General features: G+C 41.5%; 1 protein-coding gene across 1 annotated transcript in view; it reads left to right on the top strand.

The window, feature by feature from the left end:
- ATP9B (ATPase phospholipid transporting 9B) overlaps positions 1–20,726 on the top strand; it is a 242,509-nt gene that overhangs the window by 20,050 nt on the left and 201,733 nt on the right. Inside the window, exons 2-4 of the mRNA XM_081802518.1 lie at positions 1,508–1,681; positions 14,792–14,942; positions 17,604–17,717. Coding sequence (XP_081658644.1) covers positions 1,508–1,681; positions 14,792–14,942; positions 17,604–17,717 — 439 coding nt within the window. The remainder of the gene's footprint in view (positions 1–1,507; positions 1,682–14,791; positions 14,943–17,603; positions 17,718–20,726) is intronic.

The raw sequence follows: 20,726 nt of genomic DNA, 5'->3' as shown, positions 1-20,726 counted from the left end.
GATCTTTTTGCTGGCTATAGAATTCTGGGTTGAGGGGCGCCTGGGTGGCTCAGTCGTTGGGTGTCTGCCTTCGGCTCAGGTCATGGTCCCGGCGTCCTGGGATCGGGCCCCGCATCGGGCTCCCTGCTCCGCGGGGAGCCTGCTTCTCCCTCTCCCACTCCCCCTGCTTGTGTTCCCTCTCTCGCTGTGTCTCTGTCAAATGGATAGATAAAATCTTCAAAAAATATTTAAAAAAAAAAAAGAATTCTGGGTTGAGCCTTTTTCCCTTTCAGCACTTAGACATGGAGTTCCTGTCCTCTGGCCTCATCTCTCTCCATAAGAAGTCCATGGGCATTTGAGTTGATGTGCTTCTATATGTAATGAGTGTTTTCCTCTGGCTGCTTCCAAGAGTTTTTCCTTCATCTTTGCTTCGAGAAGTTTGATTACAATGTGCTTTTTGTGATTTCCTTTGACTTTATCCTGTTTGAGGTTTGCTGTTGTCTTTAAGTAGATTGTGGTATTGTCTGGCACTCATTTATGCTGTAGTTGTGGGCTTGGTTGGTTTTATTTGTCTTGTATAAAGTCTGTGGACTTCAGAGGGTGCGAAGGGAAATTTCAGTTTCAGTGACTACCATCCTGTCCCAGGGACACAGAGGTCTGCGCTCTGATTTTTACAGTTGAGGTTAATACCTACCACAGAGACTTGATGTAAAATCAAATAAGATAGCATTCGTGGGCTCTGCATTATACTTTCTGATGAATTGTTGGTTCTCAAGGTAAGCTTTTAGTTTTAAAATGTAAATGTGTCCGTGACTGAGGAGAGATAAAATGGGAACTTGATACAGTAGGCTGCCTGTTTTTGGAATCAGAAGAGGATTATTGAACTCTAAAAGGGATGCTGGTTGTGGAAGAAATTATTTCATTGAATAGAAAGTTTAGAAAAGGGAATAACAGAGACAGAGAGTAAGTGTAAGTGGGACATAGCATCCTTGCTGCATATATCAAATCTGACAACAAACCAGGGGACCGTGTTCCCACCTTTCAACAGAAGATACTTACATAGTTCAAAAGTCACTTCCACGACTTTGATGAATGTGAAGTTGGGCAAATTTTATATCCCATCAGTCTATAGCAGAGTATTTAGATATGACCTGGAAGTATACATTTTTTGCTAATATTTCAGATGATTTTTTTTATATTCCTGAATTGAACACCGTGAGTGGGTGGTACTGTTGAGCTGACTGTTCACACCAGTGGCTTTGTGGAGGGCTCCCCTTCTAGCATGGTCATGTCCGCTTCCTTGGGCAGCCTGTTCCCTTCCTGCTGACCCTGGCTAAATACATTTTTTGTAAAGGAAAGTAGCATCCCTTATTTATAATGGTTTGCCTCCTCTGTAGACAGCTGAGTTTGAAGAAAAAAGAAAAATGTGGTTCGTAGAATGGGACCAGCTCTTGTCTTAAATAATACCCTTACTGGTGACAGAAGGCTGCTTGGCCTGCCTCAGCACTCTGTTTTTACCTCTGACCAGGTACCAGTTGGAAGATGAGTCTGCCCATTTGGATGAAATGCCATTAATGATGTCTGAAGAAGGCTTCGAGAATGACGAAAGTGATTACCACACGTTACCACGAGCTAGGATCACACAGAGAAAAAGAGGACTAGAGTGGTTTGTCTGTGGAGGATGGAAGTTCCTCTGCACCAGGTTTGTGATCTCTTGCTGCCTAATTTCCTGTGCTCTCAGGTATACAGTTGAGGTATTTAGAAGCTCGGCTTCTAACATACTTATTTTTATATCAAACTAAAGAAGACACTCTCAGTGAAATGACAAAATGGAAAGTGTTAAACATTAGTCAAAACCAAACATTGCTAATCAGAAAGGGATGGAATGCCAAGTTCACTTTCTTTTTTTAAGATTTTATTTATTTGTCCGAGGGAGACAGAGACACACACACACACACAGCAGAGAGAGAGCACAAGCAGGGGGAGCAGCAGAGGGAGAAGCAGACTCCCCGCTGAGCAAGGAGCCTGATGTTGGGCTTGATCCCAGGACGCTGGGATCATGACCTGAGCTGAAGGCAGACGCTTAATCGACGGAGCCACCCAGGCGTCCTCAAGTTCACTTTTTTTATGAGACATTTAAATGTTTAGAAAATGGAAAAAGATTAGTGGTTTTGTATTGACTGCATGGTAGAGTCAGTTCTGGTCACTGTGTCAGCATTTGTAAACCGTGCTCTCTTCCATCTGTGGTCCTGCTCTCATCCAGAAAGGCAGATAGGGACCCGTAAAATGCAGTTTAATAACACTGTAGCTCTGTGTATTATTCGACTCAAATGCTTTGACTTGGAGGAAGATTCTTCAGTAAATTTAACCAGAAAGAAACAGAGATAAGAACTGCTCATATTTAAACAAGTTCACTGGTGGTTGAGATAAACTTCATCAGCTGTGCTCACCCTTGACTTAAGAGTCTGGTCTGTGAAACCACACTCTGTGTCTAGGACATTTGACCATTGACTGTCCTCCAGCCCTAGGGACTGGTAGGGCAAGATTTCAGCTGACTGATGCCAACATAACTTGGGTGGGGTATGTCGAATAAATTACTGTTTTTATAGTCTTTCTGCTCTTTAAAGTTTGTGGTCAGTGCCTTTCTTACCATCTTGAACTTATATCCCTTTGACCATAAAAGAGATATAAGTAATTGTAGAAAGATATCTTATTTATCATCCTCATTATCTCTTTAGAAGTTTGCAAAAAGTTGTTTTTACAACCGATTTGATTTTTGGGTCGGGTCACGTAGTTGTATTCAAACAGTGGTCTGTGGACTCCCAGGGACTCTGAGGAATCCCTCAAAGAGATTGACCACGCAGAATCAGGAAGTGAGCCTGAGCAGGATTTAGGCTTATCACCCCCTCTCAGCTTCCAATTAGTGTCTGTCTTTATCTTTCCTGTATATTGTAAGCTTTTCATATGAAGAAGGAATTTCATGGCTAAACAGGGTTTTAGAAATCACTGACTTGTGTTACTAATTTTTAATGAGTGATACAGTTTTTTCAAAAAACATTTTCTAGGTTAAATAGCCAATATTCCTGGAGTATTCTTTGGGGGTACTTAACTAAGTCTAGACTTAATTTCTTTAACAGTTGCAGGGCTATGCAGAATTGTTTTGTTTTGTTTTTCTTGTGTCCCTTGTGATGCTTTGTGCTTTTCAAGGGGTTTATCTACTTTCAAATATATAAATTCCTGTAATATAAAATGTATGAGGTTCGGGAGCGATGTCACATTTTATTATTCCTGATATTGTTAATTTATCTCTCCCTTTCTCCTATTAATCTTGATAGGAGGTTATCAGTTCTTTTCAAAGAGCCAAACTTCTGGTGTTGTCTTTGCTTTTGAAATTTTAAACTTTTATCATGAAATAAATCCAAACTTGAAATAAATTCACTTTTATCTTGAAATAAATCCAAACTTATAGAAAAGTTGCAAGAATTCCTCTATGCCCTTTGCCTAAGATCACTAATGTTTAATCTTTTGCCACATTTATTTACCATTCTCTTTATATCTGTTATTTTCAGAGTGATTTCAGATGAGGTTGCTTGTTACTTCACTCCTCTTTGATCTTAGTAGTTCAATGCATGTTTCTTAGGAAGAGGCTATTTTCGTACGTGGCCACCAGGCAGTTGCCATGTTCAGGAGATTTCGCTCTGACACAGCTCGGTCTCCTGTCCCGATCCTGCCCGCAGAGCGCCCTTCCTCTCTAGGCTGGCCTGGCGTTTAGGTGGCCATCTCCATGTGCCATCTCCAGGAATCTGGAGCCGCTCTTGCCCTTTCTTTGTCTTGCATTCCATTGATGTTTATGAGAACTACACAACAGGTATTTTATAGAACATTTCAGATTTGGGTTTGTCTGAGGTCTCCTCGCCACTAGATTCAGGTTAAACATTCTCTGTGGGACACTGTATGAGTGACACTGTGTCCCTCTTAGGATGTCTGCTTCCTGTGTCATTGAAGTCTGGTCTGCCCTTAATTTTTTTCATACTGAGTTTAACTTGCCTTTCTTTTTCTGGCTTCATCGGATGGATTCTCAGATCACCAGCATTGTACTTTTTTCTTTTTTAAAAATAGATGCATTTCAGTTTTGACACATGGTATTTTCATTATTATTTAGTTCAAAATATGTTCTCATTTACCTTGTCATTTCTGCTTTAGTTGATGTTCAATTTAGAACCATGCTGATTAATTTCCAACCAGTCGGGAATTTTCCTAATTATCTTTTTGTAATTGATTGTTATCTTTTTTTTAAAGATTTTATTTATTTGTTTGAGAGAGAGAAAGTGAGAGCAAGAGAGAGAGAGCATAAGCAGTGGGAGAGGGGCAGAGGGAGAGGGAGAAGCAGACTCCCTGCTGAGCTGGGAGACTGGAGACACAGGGGCTGGATCCCAGGACCCTGAGATCATGACCTGAGTTGAAGTCAGACGCTTCATGGACGGAGCCACCCAGGTGCCACGTGATCGACTGTTACCTTAATTCCACTGTGGCCCGAGAACATACTTAGGATTTTTTTCTTTCAGTCTTGTAGTGTGTTGAGACTTACTTTATGATTCATCGTATATGGGCAGTGTTAGTCAATTTTCTGTGTGTATTTGAAAAGCGTTTGTACTTTTTTGTTGACTGTGTTGCTTTTTTTTTAAAAAAAAGATTTTATCCATTTATTTGACTAATTTGTTAATAGTCTTGTTTGAATCTTCTGTATTCATATTCAGAGTTTACTTATCAGTTACTGAGAAACTTGTGTGTCTCAACATCATTGAGGATGTGTCTACTGCTTTAAATTATGTCAGTGTTGCTTTATATATTTTAGAGTATGTTATTAGATGATGCGAGTGTAGGGTTACTAACTTACTGTTGGATTGATCTTTATCTCTGATAATATTTCTTCTATGCAGGCTCATAATTTCCAACTTAAATAAAATGATACCAGCTTTCTTTATTTTTATTTCTTTATTTTAATTCCAGTTAGTTGACATACGGCGTTATATTAGCTTCAGGTGTACAATATAGTGATTCAGCATTTCCATACATCACCCTGTGCTTAACAAAAGTGCCCTCCTTCATCCCCTTCACCTATTTCCCCCCTCCCCTTGCCACCTCCCTCTGGTGACCATCAGTCTGTTCTCTGTTATTAAGACTTGTTTCTTGATTTGTCTCTCTCTTTTGCTTTCTCTCTCTCTCTACCAGCTTTCTTTGGTTAGTATTTGCATGGTATATAATTTTCATCCTTTTACTTTTTTTTTTGTTTTTTTTTTTAAGATTTTATTTATTTATTTGAGAGAGAGAATGAGAGACAGAGAGCATGAGAGGGAAGAGGGTCAGAGGGAGAAGCAGACCCCACGCTGAGCAGGGAGCCCGATGTGGGACTCGATCCTGGGACTCTAGGATCATGACCTGAGCCGAAGGCAGTCGCTTAACCAAGTGAGCCACCCAGGCGCCCCCTTTTACTTTGTTTTATTAAAAAAAAAAAAAAAGCTTTTTCTGGGGTGCCTGGGTGGCTCAGTTGGTTAAGCATCTGCATTCAGCTCAGGTCATGATCCCAGGGTTCTGGGATCAAGTCCCCCATCGGGCTCCCTGCTCAGCGGGGAGCCTGCTTCTCCCTCTACCCCTGCCCCTCTCCCCTGCTCATGCTCTCTCTCTCACTCCTCTCTCTCAATAAATAAAATCTTAAAAAAAAACCTTTTCTTTTGAAATAATTATAGCTTCACAGGAAATTGCAAAGTTAGTATAGAGGGGTCCCACTTACCCTTCACCCAGTTCCCCCCAGTGGTTGCATCTTTTTTTTTTTTTTTTTTAAGATTTTATCCATTTATTTGAAAGAGAAAGAGTGAGCCTGAGGTGGGGAGGGGCAGGGGAGAGGGAGAAGCAGGCTCCCTGCTGAGCAGGGAGCCCCACGTGGGACTGGATCGTGGGACTGGATTGCAGGACCCTGAGCCAAAGGCAGCCGCTTAACTGACTGAGCCCCCCAGCCCCCCCCCAGTGGTTGCATCAAACCAGAAAGTTGATGCTGGTATAAACTGTATATAGTTTACTACCTTTTCCTGCATGTGTAGGTCTGTGTAACCACCACTGCAGTAAAGATACAAAACGGTCCCATTACCGCAGGTGTCTCCTATCTGCTGCCTTCTATAGTCATGTTCTCTCTCCTACCCCAGGCCCTAGCCTCTGGCAACCACTAATCCGTCTCTATTTCTATAATTTTAATTTTGAGAATGTCAAATAAGTGAAACCATTCAATTTGTGATTTTTGGAGATTGGCCTATTTCAGTCAACACAGTGCCCTTGATAACCATTCAAGTAGTTGTGTGTATCAATAGTTTTTCCTTTTCATTGCTGACTGGCATTCCAGGGGATGGATGAATGTTTGTTTAACCATTCACCTACTATAGGACATTTAGATTATTTCAAGTTTTTGGCTGCTGTGAATCATCATGTACAGGTTTTTTTGTGTGTGGACATAAGTTTTCCTTTCTTTGGGCTAAATGCTCAGGAGTGCAGTTGCTGGGTTGCATAATAAGCATATGTTTAGTTTTTTATGAAAGTGCTGAACTGTTTCCCGGAGTGGTTGTACCATTTCACATTCCCACCAGCAGTGAAGGAGGGATTCAGTATCTCCTTGTCAACCTTGTTGTCACTGTTTTTTATTTTAGCTGCTGGAATATGTGTGTAGTGACAGCTCACTGTGGCCTCAGGTTGTTTGCATTTTCTAAAGGACTAGTGAGGTTGACTGTCTTATTTGCCTTAGGCATGTCTTCTTCAGTAAATGTTTCTGTAGGTCTATTTTCTTCTTGGTTTGGTTTTTTTTCTGGTGAAGTTTTAAGAGTTCTTTATATATTTCACTTGTGAGTCTTCTGTTAGGTGGGTAGTTTGCAAATATTTTCTTCCATTCTGTAGCTTGTCTTTTCATCCTCTGAGAGTTTTCCCACAGATCCAAAGTCTTTAATTTTGATGAAGTCCAACTGTTTGTTTTTTTCTTTTGAGCACTGCACTTTTGGTGTCACGTCTAAGAACTTTTCGCCCAGCCCTGTGTCTCAAAGATTTTCCTCTCTAAGTTTTATAGTTTAACATTATTTAGATCCTTTTTGAGTTATTTTTGTACAAGGTGGGAAGTTTTGGTTTAGATTTATTTTTTGCCTGCGTATATCCAAATGCTCCAGCACCATGGTTGAATTGCTTTTATGCTGTGTCTCTGGTCAGTTGGCTACACATGCGTGGGGCTTGTTTCCTGTCTTGTCCCTTCGTCTGCCCTGCTAGTGCCACCCAGTCTGGAGAACTGTCTCTTTATCTAAGTCTTCAAATGGGGCAGGTTGATTCCTTGTATTTTATTCTTTTTCAGGATTTTCTTAGCCATCTAGTTATTTAGGCCTTTCCATAGACATTTTAGAATAATCTAGCCCAGTCTGTAAAATCCTTTCAGGGATTTTGATAGGAATTATGTTTTACCTGTATATTAACTTGGGGGAAATGACATGTTTACTGTGTTGAATCGTCTAGATCACAGTTTACTTCTCTCCATTTATTGAGAACTTTGACCTTTTTATCAGCATTTTGTAGTTTTCAGCACACAGGTCTTACACGTGTTAGATTTATTCCTAAGTATTTCTTTCTTTCTTTTTTTTTTCTTTTCCCTTCTTTGTGTTTGTAACTGGTACTTTAAATTTTGATTTCCACATGTTCATTGCTGGTGTATAGAACTAGAGTTGGATTTTGTATGCTTGTCTTGTATCCTACAACCTTGCTGAACTTACTGTTAGTGCTGAGAGTGTTTGTGTAGATTCCATGTAATTTTCTACTTGGACAGTCCTGTCATCTGCAAACAGAGACAGTTTTATTTCTTCGTTTTATAGCCTGTATGCCTTTTCTTTTCTTTTTTTGCCTATGGGTCTGTCTGGAACATGCACTCTTATATGGAATAGCAGTGGCGAGTGTACCGTCTTGCTCCTCGTTCATAGTCCTAGAAAGCTTTCAGTATTTCACCATAAAGTGTGATGTGAGCTATGGGTTTTGTTTTTTTTTTCATAGATTGCTCATCTAAAACTATTGATAGTTTTTTAATTAAAATCTATCTTGTATTGGGTTGGTGTAATACAGACAATCCTGTCAGATTCAGAAGCAGGATCTGGAGATGTAGATTTCAGAGTCCTGTCATTGTCAGGATTAAGGGAAACCACACAGAAGGATGATGTTTCTGAAAACATCAAGGCACATGTGGTGTAAGTCTTTGAAAAATAAAGGAAAGGGACACCTTGGGGAGAAAGACAGTTTTGGGAAGGAAGACTAATATCCATCCTTTTAAGCAGAGGGAAGGGTAGGGGTAGAAGAGTGAAGCAGTGGTGGAGAAGATGACTTTTATCTTATCCTCAATTGGGAACATGGGATCATTTGAGTGGGGAGGTGACTGGGATTCAGATGAGGACTGAAAGCATGGGAAAATTGGTCATGCTTTGGTGGAGAGATCAATAACCAACAAAGGAAAATCAGTAGTCATGCATTTGTATTGGATCCAGTGTAATGTTATGACTGTCTTATCAGTGAGAGAGCCTGAACTGTCGCAGACTTGGCAGTGGAAGTGTGGCTGTGGGAGCTGGGGGTGGGCGGTGCCCACGGCTGTGAACTGAGGAAAGAGCTTGCAGCAGAGGAATCTGGGTGGAGCCACCATTAGAAGTCATCTTTTCATGGCTGTGGTGTGCAGTTCACAGCTATGTGTGCTCCATGAGCGCAGGGTGCAGGGAGGAGCGGGAGCGGTGCTGTTGGTGCTCTTCCTTCGTGGTACACACCTTCTTCAGGAGCTGGGCATTCATTCTCAGCACTGTCTACAGCCAGGAACTGGAAAAGTCCTTCTTGTGATGGTCCAGGGCCAAGCCAGTAACTGAACCAAGGTCTGATTTGACAAACCAAAGCCCTTGCTCTTCGTTCTGTGGCCTGGGAAAAGTGCTAGGGTGAGGACTTGTGCTCCAAATAAGACTAATCCCGACTGGTGTCTTTACGTGGATAAAGGCCGGTCTTGCCATCCTAAGGGGAACCTGGCATGAGGATCGCTGCAGTCGAGGAGGCTGAGAACCTGTATCTCGTGTGCATGGAGAATCACTGAATGAATGCCAGAGGAGCCGTCAGAGATGGCTGAAAACACAGAGGAAGTGGGAGTGGGTACTGACAGGCACAAACTGTGAGGACGTGGACAGTTTAGTGTTAATGGCGTGGACTCTAAAGGGGCCTTGTGCACTATGGAAGGGGTACTTACCCTTGCTACCAAACAGTTGCCAACAATTATGGACTTTAATGTTAGGAGTCTTTTCATAGTGTTGAATACATTGTTGAATTAATTTTTTGAAAGTTTTATTTAAGTAATCTCTACACTCATCATGGATCTTGAACTCATGATCCCGAGATCAAGAATCACACGCTTTTCTGACTGAGCCAGCCAGATGCCCCCATTGTTGAATTAATTATTTTTGGTCTTTTATAGCACTTTGTTTTTACCAAATGGAACATAGACAAATTTTGGATTTTATTTGTAATATATTACTTTTTTTTAAAGGAAAATGTTAAGAATATATTTCCAGATGTAGATGTTAGCAAAACACCCATGTTTGGGGGACATTAAAACAATAAAATATAATAGATGTGTATATAAAGTCTTTACCTCTGTAAGTGGTGATCGTGTAGAAAAAGCTAACTGAACCATGTTGGTGGGTTCCAATCAGTCTGTATGGCACTAATGTGTGTCTTTTTTGCTGTACGGAATGAGAAATGATCCAAGATATTGTCATGCTCTTCTTGTTCAGTGATATCTGCCATACTGAGAAATTATTGTTTAAATTAAAAACTGCACTTTGGGTGCTTGGGTGGCTCAGTAGGTTAAGCATCTGCCTTCGGCTCAGGTCATGGTCCGAGGGTCCGGGATCGAGTTCTGCATCGGGCTCCTTGCTCAGGAGAAGCCTGCTTCTCCCTCTTCCTCTGCTGCTCCCTCTGCTTGTGCTCTCTCTCTGTCAAATAAATAAATAAAATCTTTAAAAAAAATAAATAGAAACTGCACCTTACACAACAAAATTGTACATCTAACAACTTAGATTAGTTTTATTTTCTTAATTTCTTACAGATTTTCATTTTTGAGTATTTGTTAGTTTTTTTCCCCTAAATGTTAGGCATTATAAAATACAGTGTTTACTAACATTATTAGGTGTTGGATCAATGAGTAGAAGATACATAAAATTACTTAGTTTAATTGCAGAAGGAAATGTTGGTGAATATTGCAATAAAGGTAGGTAGCAAATAACAATAATGAGTTGTAAATATTTCAGGTAGGTTGCAACTAATATTGAGTTGTGAGTATTTCAGTGTATTTCTATTTGTAGACTCTGACTAGTGAGGCTTATTTTATTTTTAAAGATTTTATTTATTTATTTGACAGAGAGCTACACAGCGAGAGAGGGAAACATAAGCAGGGGGAGTGGGAGAGGGAGAAGCAGGCTCCGCGCGGAGCAGGGAGCCCGATGTGGGGCTTGATCCCAGGACCCCAGGATCATGACCTGAGCTGAAGGCAGACGCTTAAGGACTGAGCCACCCAGACGCCCCTGAGACTTATTTTAAAATTATTCTTCCTAATTTCAGCAACTGAGTAGGCTTTAATTTCTTCGTGGCTTAAAAACTGCTTTCTCATTTTTATTATTTGGTAAAAATTCCAGCTCAGACACATTGAAAAAATTTTTCTGTAATCTGCCCTCTAAAACTTGGACTGTCCTTCCTGTGAGTTACTGTGATGCACATCGATATGCTAGTTCTCTGGGGCTGGTGGTGGTGTGTTTCTTAGGAGACTTATATTTCACTTCTTACCAAAAGTCACTTTGTCCCTTAGGAAAGTGGAGCCACTGAGGGCATTTTCATAGGAACAGTGGGGTGGATGGGTGGGTCAGGGGCGGGGGAGGGATGTCAGATACCGGGATTATTCCTGTTCTTAATGGTCTCTACGCTTTCAGGGGATCTGCAGCACATTTGCAGTGCAGAAGCATGGGGAGATGCGAATCTTTTAAGAAGACAGTAGGCTGCGCTGCTCTTGGTAACCATGGGTACCTGTTGGGTATCATAAGTGTCTAAATTTGGTTGTTTTTGGAAGAAGGCTCTCTAAAGTTTGGGAGTTACGTAACTGTGGCTAGTTAAAGCTTTAGGAGACAGGATCTTGGTATATTAAAGATACTTTATTTAATGTTAGAGTGTTACTTTGATTATAGAGGCCTTTGTGAAAAGCTGCTGATCCTACAGTGTTGTAAGGAAAAACACACTGTGCAATGTTGGATTTAGTGTCGCTTTCCCTCGATGGTGGCAGGTGACTTAGCCTTTGAATGGGGAGTGTCCCCTGAGCGATCATGCCTGAAGTGTCACCAGCTGTGGCTCCTGGTTATTTTCTCCCACCCTCTCTGAGATTCTCCCTCTCTGTATCAGTATTTAACAGTATATTTTACGAAAAAATGGCCCATAGTTTTATGTTCCTGCTTAGCTCTACAACGTAGTAAGGCTTACATTTACTTTTTGGGTTACAGGTTTTGTTTTAAATGTTTGGTGTTCATGCCCTTTACTCTTTGCATTCAAGTCACCTGTCTTCCTTTCTGGTCCTGTTTTCTGTCTGCATCATCCAGTGGCAATTCTGGTGATGCTCCAGGCTTGTCAAACCTCAAGCGTTGTATTCATTTAATTTTGTGAAATAGCATGTGATTTGATTATGGCTTCCTACCGACAACTTGCTTCTGTGTTTGCATAAGGAAATAATTAGTAATAACACTTTTGTTTCTTGATAGTTCTTAGTAGCAAAGTGTTGCAAATAGTTTAGTTACATCTCGGAAGTCTGGGGATCTTGGTTTTTTTTTCCTCTACCAGGTTGTAGAGAAAAAAATTAATAAACTGCTGAGTTATGTGTGTTTTTAGCCCTTGGTATTTAATTTAGAGTTTACAGAGCGGAAGGCTTTGGAACTTCGTGGGTCGTTAGTTTCAGTGCAGCACACAGTGTGTTGGTGTGGAGGTTTTCCTTCTGGCTGTGCTCTGCAGCGTTCACGTGATGCACAGCGTGGTTTTGCATTTATAGAGCCTTTTGCCGTAGACTTGGTAAAATCCACATTTCCTAAATTTTATATTTATTTTTCACACACTTAATCTTGCCTGTCTTTTATTTCATCTTAGATTTGTCTGACTTGTGTATGTCAAACTGTCATGGTAGGTGTTTCAGAACGAGAATTCGTATTTGAATACATCGCTGGAGGATTTTGCCATAGTCGCGGTGCTGAAGGCTTGCATCTCATCTGCTTCCCACGGGCCAGCCCTGCCCCTGACCCTCCCGTGACGTGGGAATGGTCTAGATCTGGTGGCCACTGTGGGAGCCGGTGGCTCATGTGACTGAGGAACTGGGCTTTTTATTTCACTTCATGTTAATTCGTATGAAAATAGTCATGTGCGGCCAGTGGATTCTTCGCTGGGCAGCGCAGGCATGTACCCTTGTGCCAGAAGGAGCGTTGGAGACGTTCGCGTGTGACTGAGGGCGGCCGCGCCCCGCGTTGCGCCCCGCACTCCAGAGCGCGACCTCCTGTCACCAGCGCTCTCACAGATGCGCACGCAGACCCTCGACCTGCTGGGCGCTCCTGTGGAGTCTGTTACCTGCGTTCGCCATGTTCTGACGGGCCCGGCCTGACGTGGGGCGGCGTGAACGCTGGGCTCACGGGCAGCGCGCGGTCAGGCTTTGCTCTCAGCTCTGCCACCGCCTCGATGCCTCATCTTAGGGAAGTCATTTACCTTTCTGGCCTCCCGTCTGTCCCGTGGAAGATGCGCGAGTCTCACATCGCTGTGCTGCTGCCGCAGGTGTCAGACTGATTAAACCCCGGGTAGGGAAGGGCCCCTCCCAGCTTGCATGGGGTGTCTGTCTTGTGTGACGGGACCGTGAGGTGTCCGTGCCTCCGGAGAACATGCCGTATGCAGCTAGATAAGAGGTTGGCGATGCAGAGCTACTGCCAGGAAGAACGAGGGAAGGAGCCCCTGGAGCTCTGGGCTGTGTGGGCTGGTGCCGCGGGGAGGGGTGGCTGTGGAGCCGTGAGGTTTGCGAGTGGCAAGGTGCGTTGTGCCGCAGGGGAAGAAGCCTTGTTAGAAGCCTGACCTTGGTGCGGCCACATGGTAAAAGCAACAGGAGGTGAGAAATAGTAATTTGAAGCAGGTTATATTTTATTTGAAGCCTTACTTAATTTTTGTTTCATTCAAGCATGAGCAAGATCACATATCCCTAATATTTTACTGAAATCTACTTAACACCCACCCCCCGCCAACAAAAGGCAGTAAAGGCGGGAATACGTACTGTGGCAATCTTAAATCACTTTAATAATATCCTGGTTTGTAACTGCTGGATTTAAAAGTATCCTTTATGTGGGGAGGATGCTATCTGTCCTTAAAAGTTGGAGTGGGAGGGGTCCTGGGGGGTGGTTTGGAACTGACCTGCTTGGCTGTGCCCCTGGCACTCAGGATTGCCATCACAAGAGAGCTCCTCCAGGTAGCAGTGCTCCCAGTCCTGCGGGCGGGTGGGCGGGCGCGAGGTGGATGCCCACAGCTGGAGGGCAGACTCCTGTCCTTCCGGACTGAAGATTTTCTGTGCACAGCTGAGAGATAGGTGGATACTCGGTGGAGGTACCCCAATCTCAGTGTACAGGATACCGCCGTGGGTGCCATGCAGAGTAGGCGATTTCCCAAGGTGGACGTCAGTGTGACTGGGGTCAAGGGCTGGTGCGCCCTCCCCACCTGCCATGGGAGACATGCAGTGATTTCAGGATGGAAGTCCTGATAGGCCAACTTCATTGTATCATCACACCTCCTGAGACTGACATTGTCACGCAAGAGTTCCTGTTAACTTTCCAGCTGAGTCTGTCGCAGAGTGAAGTTCAGAGCGTCTGCCTTTTGCTGCTGGCTTGCTGTTGTAGCCCGGACTACACCTGGAAGATGCAGTTGAACAGCCTCCCTTCATAAGCCGTTCTAGGTCTCCTTCTGCAGTTTGGAGATTGGAGCAAAGCCAAATTGTTAACGCTGAAGTTTAAATTCACGATTATTATTTTATGCTTAGTTCAGATGATGTTGATACCTTTTCACCATTTTCTTAAGTATTTTGAGAAAAGTTTATTCTCTCTATCCAAACATGATGGTTTGGATGTCCAGGAAGTGGAAGTGTGTGCGCTGCTGAAGTCCTGACGCTGTGGCGCATGGACGGACTGGAAGATAGCTTTAGCCCTAATTAGCATGAGCGTATCCTCTTAAACGTCAGTGTCCTTTCTCAATGTTGAGTTGAGCCGTAAGTCTTAATTTTATATTAATGCTACTAAAATAGTCCTCCATAAGAGAGGAAAAGAGTGATTACCTGAGAGAGTTGACGTCTGAGGACCTTTGTCATTGGATCACTGAGTGGTGTATTGAGAATTGCAAACGACACGGCTCTCCTTTTCTCCTCATAGAAGAGCATTGATTGCTTCAGAATCTTAATGGTTTTGTCAGTAAGAGGGTCTAAACAGGGAAGATCATTTCCCTGAGGTTCTAGGAGTCATTATGCACTCATACAAGTCTCTTTCAGTGTTTCATGTCAAAGTTATTTCAGTATAACCTATTTTAAGATAACCTTTACAGATGAGCATTATATATGCTATCGGTGTCTGGTAAATACAGAAACAATCAGTATTGGCTCTAAATATGTAGAATTAATTTAAAAAATTTTTAAAAAGCATATATAATGAGTGTCTTTTGTTTCATGCAGTTGCTGTGATTGGCTGATAAATATTTGTCAAAGAAAAAGGGAACTGAAAGCTCGCACAGTGTGGCTTGGATATCCTGAAAAGTGTGAAGAAAAGCATCCCAGAAATTCTATAAAAAATCAAAAATACAATGTATTTACCTTTATACCTGGGGTAAGACTATTACATTCTTAAGAATGAGTTTCATATCAGAGATTGCTAGCTCCTTTTGTTTTCACTGTTTATTTTTTTATTTTTTTCCCCCTCTTAATTGTGTCATGTCCAAATCAGTGACCTTTTGCTTTTGAACCATTCATGTTTCAAATAGTTGTTAAACAATTCATGCACACTTTTAATGGGTACATCATGGAGTTCAATATGAGAAAATTTATAGTTTGACTTCAGTCCTAGATAAACATATTTATATTATTGTAGAAATAACCAAGTAAGCCTAAATTAAATTATCAAAAAATAAGTCGTAAGTTTTGTTTGGAGGTGAAGTGGAATGTTAAGTTTAAAGCCTGCCAAGGAACTTCATGATGAAAGTAAAATAGTTTTTTATACAAACATGACTCAGTAACAAAATATCTGTAAGCATTTATAGATAATATTTTCTGCTTCACATTATAAATTTCAGACCATGTTATATTGTTATATCATTAGTTATCTTTAATTAGGTATTATGTTAAGTGTAAATAACGAAGTTTATTTCATTACTTTTTTTGTTGCTAGTGACATTTTTGGCTTAAGTTACAAAACTGAGTATGTATTTAGGGTGATTGACTAATTTTTGTTTTTTTGTACATCATTTCCTATTTTTATAGACCAATTTATTCATCTGTCTAAAGGCAAAAGGAAGCTGGTACTGGTTATATTTCTATATCAAAGTTTCTGACACATGCTAGTTATTCGCTCTTATGCTGTTTACAAGAAAATCTCTTGGTAAAGTGAAATAAGGGCTGTTTTATTTTTCATGTTTTAATTTAAATAATCACGCTGATTTTATACTGGGCATTGATTGCCCCTCGCCACCCTCCCCCATCCATCTAATAGTTGGCGAATGCTTCATATCTAATTAACTCTTTAGTAAAACACACAAAACTACTGTCTCCATCATTAAAAGACAGCTCTTTTGTCAGGACAATAAAATGTAAGCTGTCTTTCAGGCAGATAAATATTCTCATCTTTATTGAATGAAGCTACTGTTTTCTTTAAATTTTAAATACTCGCAGATGGGCGAAGCATTGTACATTTTCCTGAAGGTCACAGAGTTCATTCAGTAGACAACAGTGTTGACTACAGTGGCCTCAAGCCCACAGTGCAGCCTCGCTTTGCCCAGAGCACACCCCTGCCGCCCAGCAGGGTGGGCCGTGTCCTGGGGGCACCTGTTGGTGTGGCTGCTCCACTGTGAGCGTGTGAATTCTCGTTCTTAGAGTGTCTCTTAAATTAGGCTTTTCATCTAAAACGTAGTATTTTAGAAACATGTGGTAATTGCACAGTAGGAATTCTATGCCATTTTTAGCACAAATGGCAATTTTTGAATTGCTAATAGATATAATTTATGCTAACTGAGATTTTAAAGAAATCACTGAGGAAAAAGAGCTTTCTCTCCTGCTGAGATTAATTTATGAAATGACTCAAAACATCTTTAGACAGCAATTGAATATGATTATGAATATAAACGTGTTATCAATGTAGCTGATTTTTGAGTTGCACAAACAACTGTATGGTAATGTAGAAAACTTCATTATATAAAAACTGTGGTTCCAGACTCTTTAAGTCAACAATAAGTACTTAACCCATTGCTCTGCTCTTGTTAAAATTTCCATACCCTCCAAGTTGTATATAAAATGGCATCCAAGGAGATTTTGATTTGGAAGTTGCAAGGTTGTAAGTTTAATTGCAATTATAGCGTGCCATTTGAATTATTCTCATCTATAAACATGAGATTTGTTCCATTTTGATTTTCAATTTAAATTTAATAATTTGAGAATTTGTAAACAGAAGTCTGTTAATATACCGGATCTTGGGTTTTCTTCCTTAAAGATAACTCTATTTGAATTAAAAAACAAAAAGTTGCAGGATTTGCATTCCTAAAATTTTATTGAATGATACTTATTTTGTATTTGAAAATATTATTGCAGATCAACTGCCAAGAGATTATAAAGAATATATAGGTTGCTGTCTTCTTTAATTGATGTGCAATTCACATACTTTTTTATGTCATTATTTCTGATACTTCGAGAGAAGTAAATAGAAGAGATGAAGGCAGTTTTTGTGAAGTCATATTGTGTATGTTTTGCTTGTTCACTCAGTTATTTTAAAGCTACCCAGATGTTCATGTTCAGAAACATGGCTATTATATTTATTTTTTACCATTTCATAAATATAAGGTTAATAGAACTTTCCCATTGTAAGAGTTTGAGTTATCAAGATATGCATTTGTGTGTATATAAATAATATATTTATTGACTTAGTAACACTGGGAAGGTTTCGCTATCTGATTTGCTTTGATATACATACAGAGATTTACAGAGGAGTGTGCAAAACTGGAAATTGTATACAAGTAAATCAAAACTTTTAGAGGATGCTTTTAACATAATTGGAAGTTCTAATTGTTTTTTCAGTTTATTTTAAATATAATTTTAAATAAATATATATGTAATTTAGTTATTGGAAAGCCAGTGTCAAAATTACTTAATTTACTGTAACTCAGGGCATATTCTCACTGTTTGATGGAAATGTAGTTAGATATTGTGCTGATTTAATTATTTAATTGAAGTTTTAAAGGTTGTCCTTGGAGAGATTGTGTTAATTTTTTCTTTTCCTTTTTAGGTTTTATATGAACAATTCAAGTTTTTCTTGAATCTCTATTTTCTGGTAGTATCCTGCTCACAGTTTGTACCAGCATTGAAAATAGGCTATCTCTACACCTACTGGGCTCCTCTGGTAAAAGAAAAGATTTTTGAAATTAAGTTAAATTATTAATATTTAGTATTTGGTTTTCACAGTGGAGATGGTTGAAGGATGAAGTGATCAGGTTTTCAGAAGCATGATACTGCTGCTGTGTACCTTTGGACTTCGCAGCCTCGCAGGGGCGTCGGGCCGTGCGCTGCCTGTGCGTCTTGGCTCAGGGGCCACTGGGCGCCTTTGCTGGCGGGCGTGGGGGTGTTCTCCATGGGGCATCCTGTACGTGCCCTGCGATACAAGGTCTGTCTCACCAGCCTGGCTCCCCCCATGCCGATGGCGCTGTTGGGAATGATGGGGTGGGGTCTCCTCAGTGACTCTCTTGGCATCCTGATAGATGGGCACTTCTTCCCTTTTGGCTGAAGTATCTCAGTCAGTGAAGTCCAGACGGTTTCTGGTTGGCAGCTCAGTGTGTGAAAGTTTTTGAAAGGCAGATGACACTTAGCATCAAATATTTCAACTTCAAACATAATGCTGTTTTAATGGTTTGATGCTGTTTGCCAGTAATTTTCATTAATTTTCAGCTTATACAGGCAAAATGTGTGCCTTCTTTCTTCCTCTCACCTGGAAAAATGTACTGCTTCCTTTTGGGCAGATTACCAGCATAATCCAGTCAAGAAAACATAGTGAAAGGGCAGGGCTGGCATCCCCCACCTAAGCACTCCCTTCAGAACTGGACATCTGATCAGCATGCTCCCGACTTAATCTCTTCTGGTTGGTGCCGCCCTGGCCCCCCAGAGAGGGTCTTCTCAGACGCACCGGGGAGGACTGGCAGAGGGGGCCGAAACCTCCCTGACAGGGTCCCTTCAAGCAGCCCCTCCTGCTCCCATCCACGCAGACTTTCGAGTAGCATGGATTTGAGCGGTGAAAGTAACTGCATTGTCCTACAAATACAAAGTCACCGAATGAATGAATACATGTCCACTCTTTTTAAATTAGCAAGGTTGGAAGACATTGGGGTTATTTAACGAGGGTGGTCAAGGAAGGCCCCTCTGAGGGGTGGCACTCAGATGCTATCCAGATGACAGAGTGGCTGGGCCGTGTGCAGAACACGGAAAAGAAGTGTGCAGGCCAAGGGAGCCGGGGTGCTGGGGTGCCGCTGGAGCGTGGGGACGCGGGGACTGTGATGGAAGGGAGGTCAGTGGGGGCTCCCATTTCCTCCTGAGTGGGAGAGGGAGCTGTCTGTCTCTCTGGGTGTCACACAGCACACAAAGGACACTGGAGCTCAGACCCCTGTTGTCACAGTTGGTTCAGGCCAGGTGGCTCTGGAGAGAGGACAGAGACTGTTTTCTTTTTTCCTCGCGCCTTTCTTCCCCCTGCAGGCAACTTCTCTTCTGCATTTGAGATTCAGTTGTTACATCTCTCTTAATAATTGCTTATGTTTGGATCACTAAAATAATAGTATTGTTTGCATGCTTTAAAAAATCTATATAAAGATTATCTTACTGTATGCTTCCTGTTGCATCATGCTTTTTTGGCTTAACATTGATTTATAAAATGGATCCATGATGACACATTCACTTTTCACTTCTCTGAAGTATTCCATTGGATGAATATGTCCATCTTCCCAGAAAAGGAGACTTTGAGGTTTCTTCTCATTTTTCACAGTTACAGACTTTGCTATTATGGTCATTGTGATTGTACATTGTTCCCTGGGCACATGAGCCAGAGACCCCTTAGGCTGTGTGCATCCTGGAAGTCTGATTGGCAGACTGCTCCTTACTTTTCCCAGTTTCCAATAAAAGCAGTATAGCATTACAGAAATTTTAGAGCATAGAGAAAATACGTGCTCATCCTAAAGATACGACTGTACGTACAATTCCAGTGTTTATTTCTGGCCACTTTTTCTACCCCCGGCTTCACGAGGTTGCCCTGAATCCCTTCAGTATCACTCCCATCTTGGGTTGAAATTCACTTTATCTGTGATATTCTCAGAACACAACATCTTCTTAAAAATATAACGTAGAATGTGTTCATTTCTGTTTTGCTTTTGCATCTTTTCCTATTAACTGTGATCTAAGTAGCTTTTAACCAAAGAGAATGTTAGTTTTAGATGGATTCCTGATGAGGAATTCATGCACAGAATTGACTGTCGGCCAGAGCTGGAGTGAGAGCGTGCGTGTGAGCGTCGGTGCCTGTCCTTCCTGGGCTTCCATGTGACGTTTACGTCCTCTGACTCGATTGTCAGCCGGAGGTGTTGGAAGTACTTAGTCCTTCTCTTGTCGGCGTGTGAGAATTAACGATGGCGTTTACAGAAGTGCCTCGGTCAGCCCCTGCTGCGGTGTTCAGGGAAGGGACGTTGTTACTCTGCTGCACTTGCGTGTCAGGGGCCACAAAGAAAGGTGAAAAGCCCATTTTTCCCATTTGAGTACGCTTCATGTTGCCTTGTGACATGCCTGGCCAGCTTCTCGTGTCCCTGCTCTCCTACCGCCCTGTCAGACCTCAGAAGTGGTCTGCTTTATGAAGCCGTGTCCTGTTGTTCTTTGGTTGGGGTAGCAGCCACGATCGATGCCTTTCATCAGATAATCAGGACTGAAGATTTGTTAGTATCTGTGCTTGCACTGCTCTATACATCTTAACCTCTGATTTAGCAAAACTCTTAAAAAGGTGATGTGTCCATTAGATTCACCTTTGAATCCAAGAGGCAGGCTGAGGTATATTGGTTCCTTGATCCAAACTCACCTCAGAAAAAAATTTTTTTTTTTTTTAAAGATTTTATTTATTTATTTGAGAGAGAGAGAATGAGAGAGAGAAAGCACATGAGAGGGGGGAGGGTCAGAGGGAGAAGCAGACTCCCCGCAGAGCAGGGAGCCCGATGCGGGACTCGATCCCGGACTCCAGGATCATGACCTGAGCCGAAGGCAGTCGCTTAACCAACTGAGCCACCCAGGCGCCCAGAAAAAAATTTTTTAAACTGAAAATTCAGATATTATATACAGAAGATCTTTTTTATTAATCTAGGCAAACTTAACCTTTAAACTAAATCTACAT

This window comes from Leptonychotes weddellii, chromosome 13 (assembly GCF_054177405.1).
Source record: "Leptonychotes weddellii isolate Sample4059 chromosome 13, ASM5417740v2, whole genome shotgun sequence".
In the NCBI taxonomy this organism is placed as follows: domain Eukaryota; kingdom Metazoa; phylum Chordata; class Mammalia; order Carnivora; family Phocidae; genus Leptonychotes; species Leptonychotes weddellii.
This window is presented reverse-complemented; position numbering and strand designations above follow the sequence as displayed.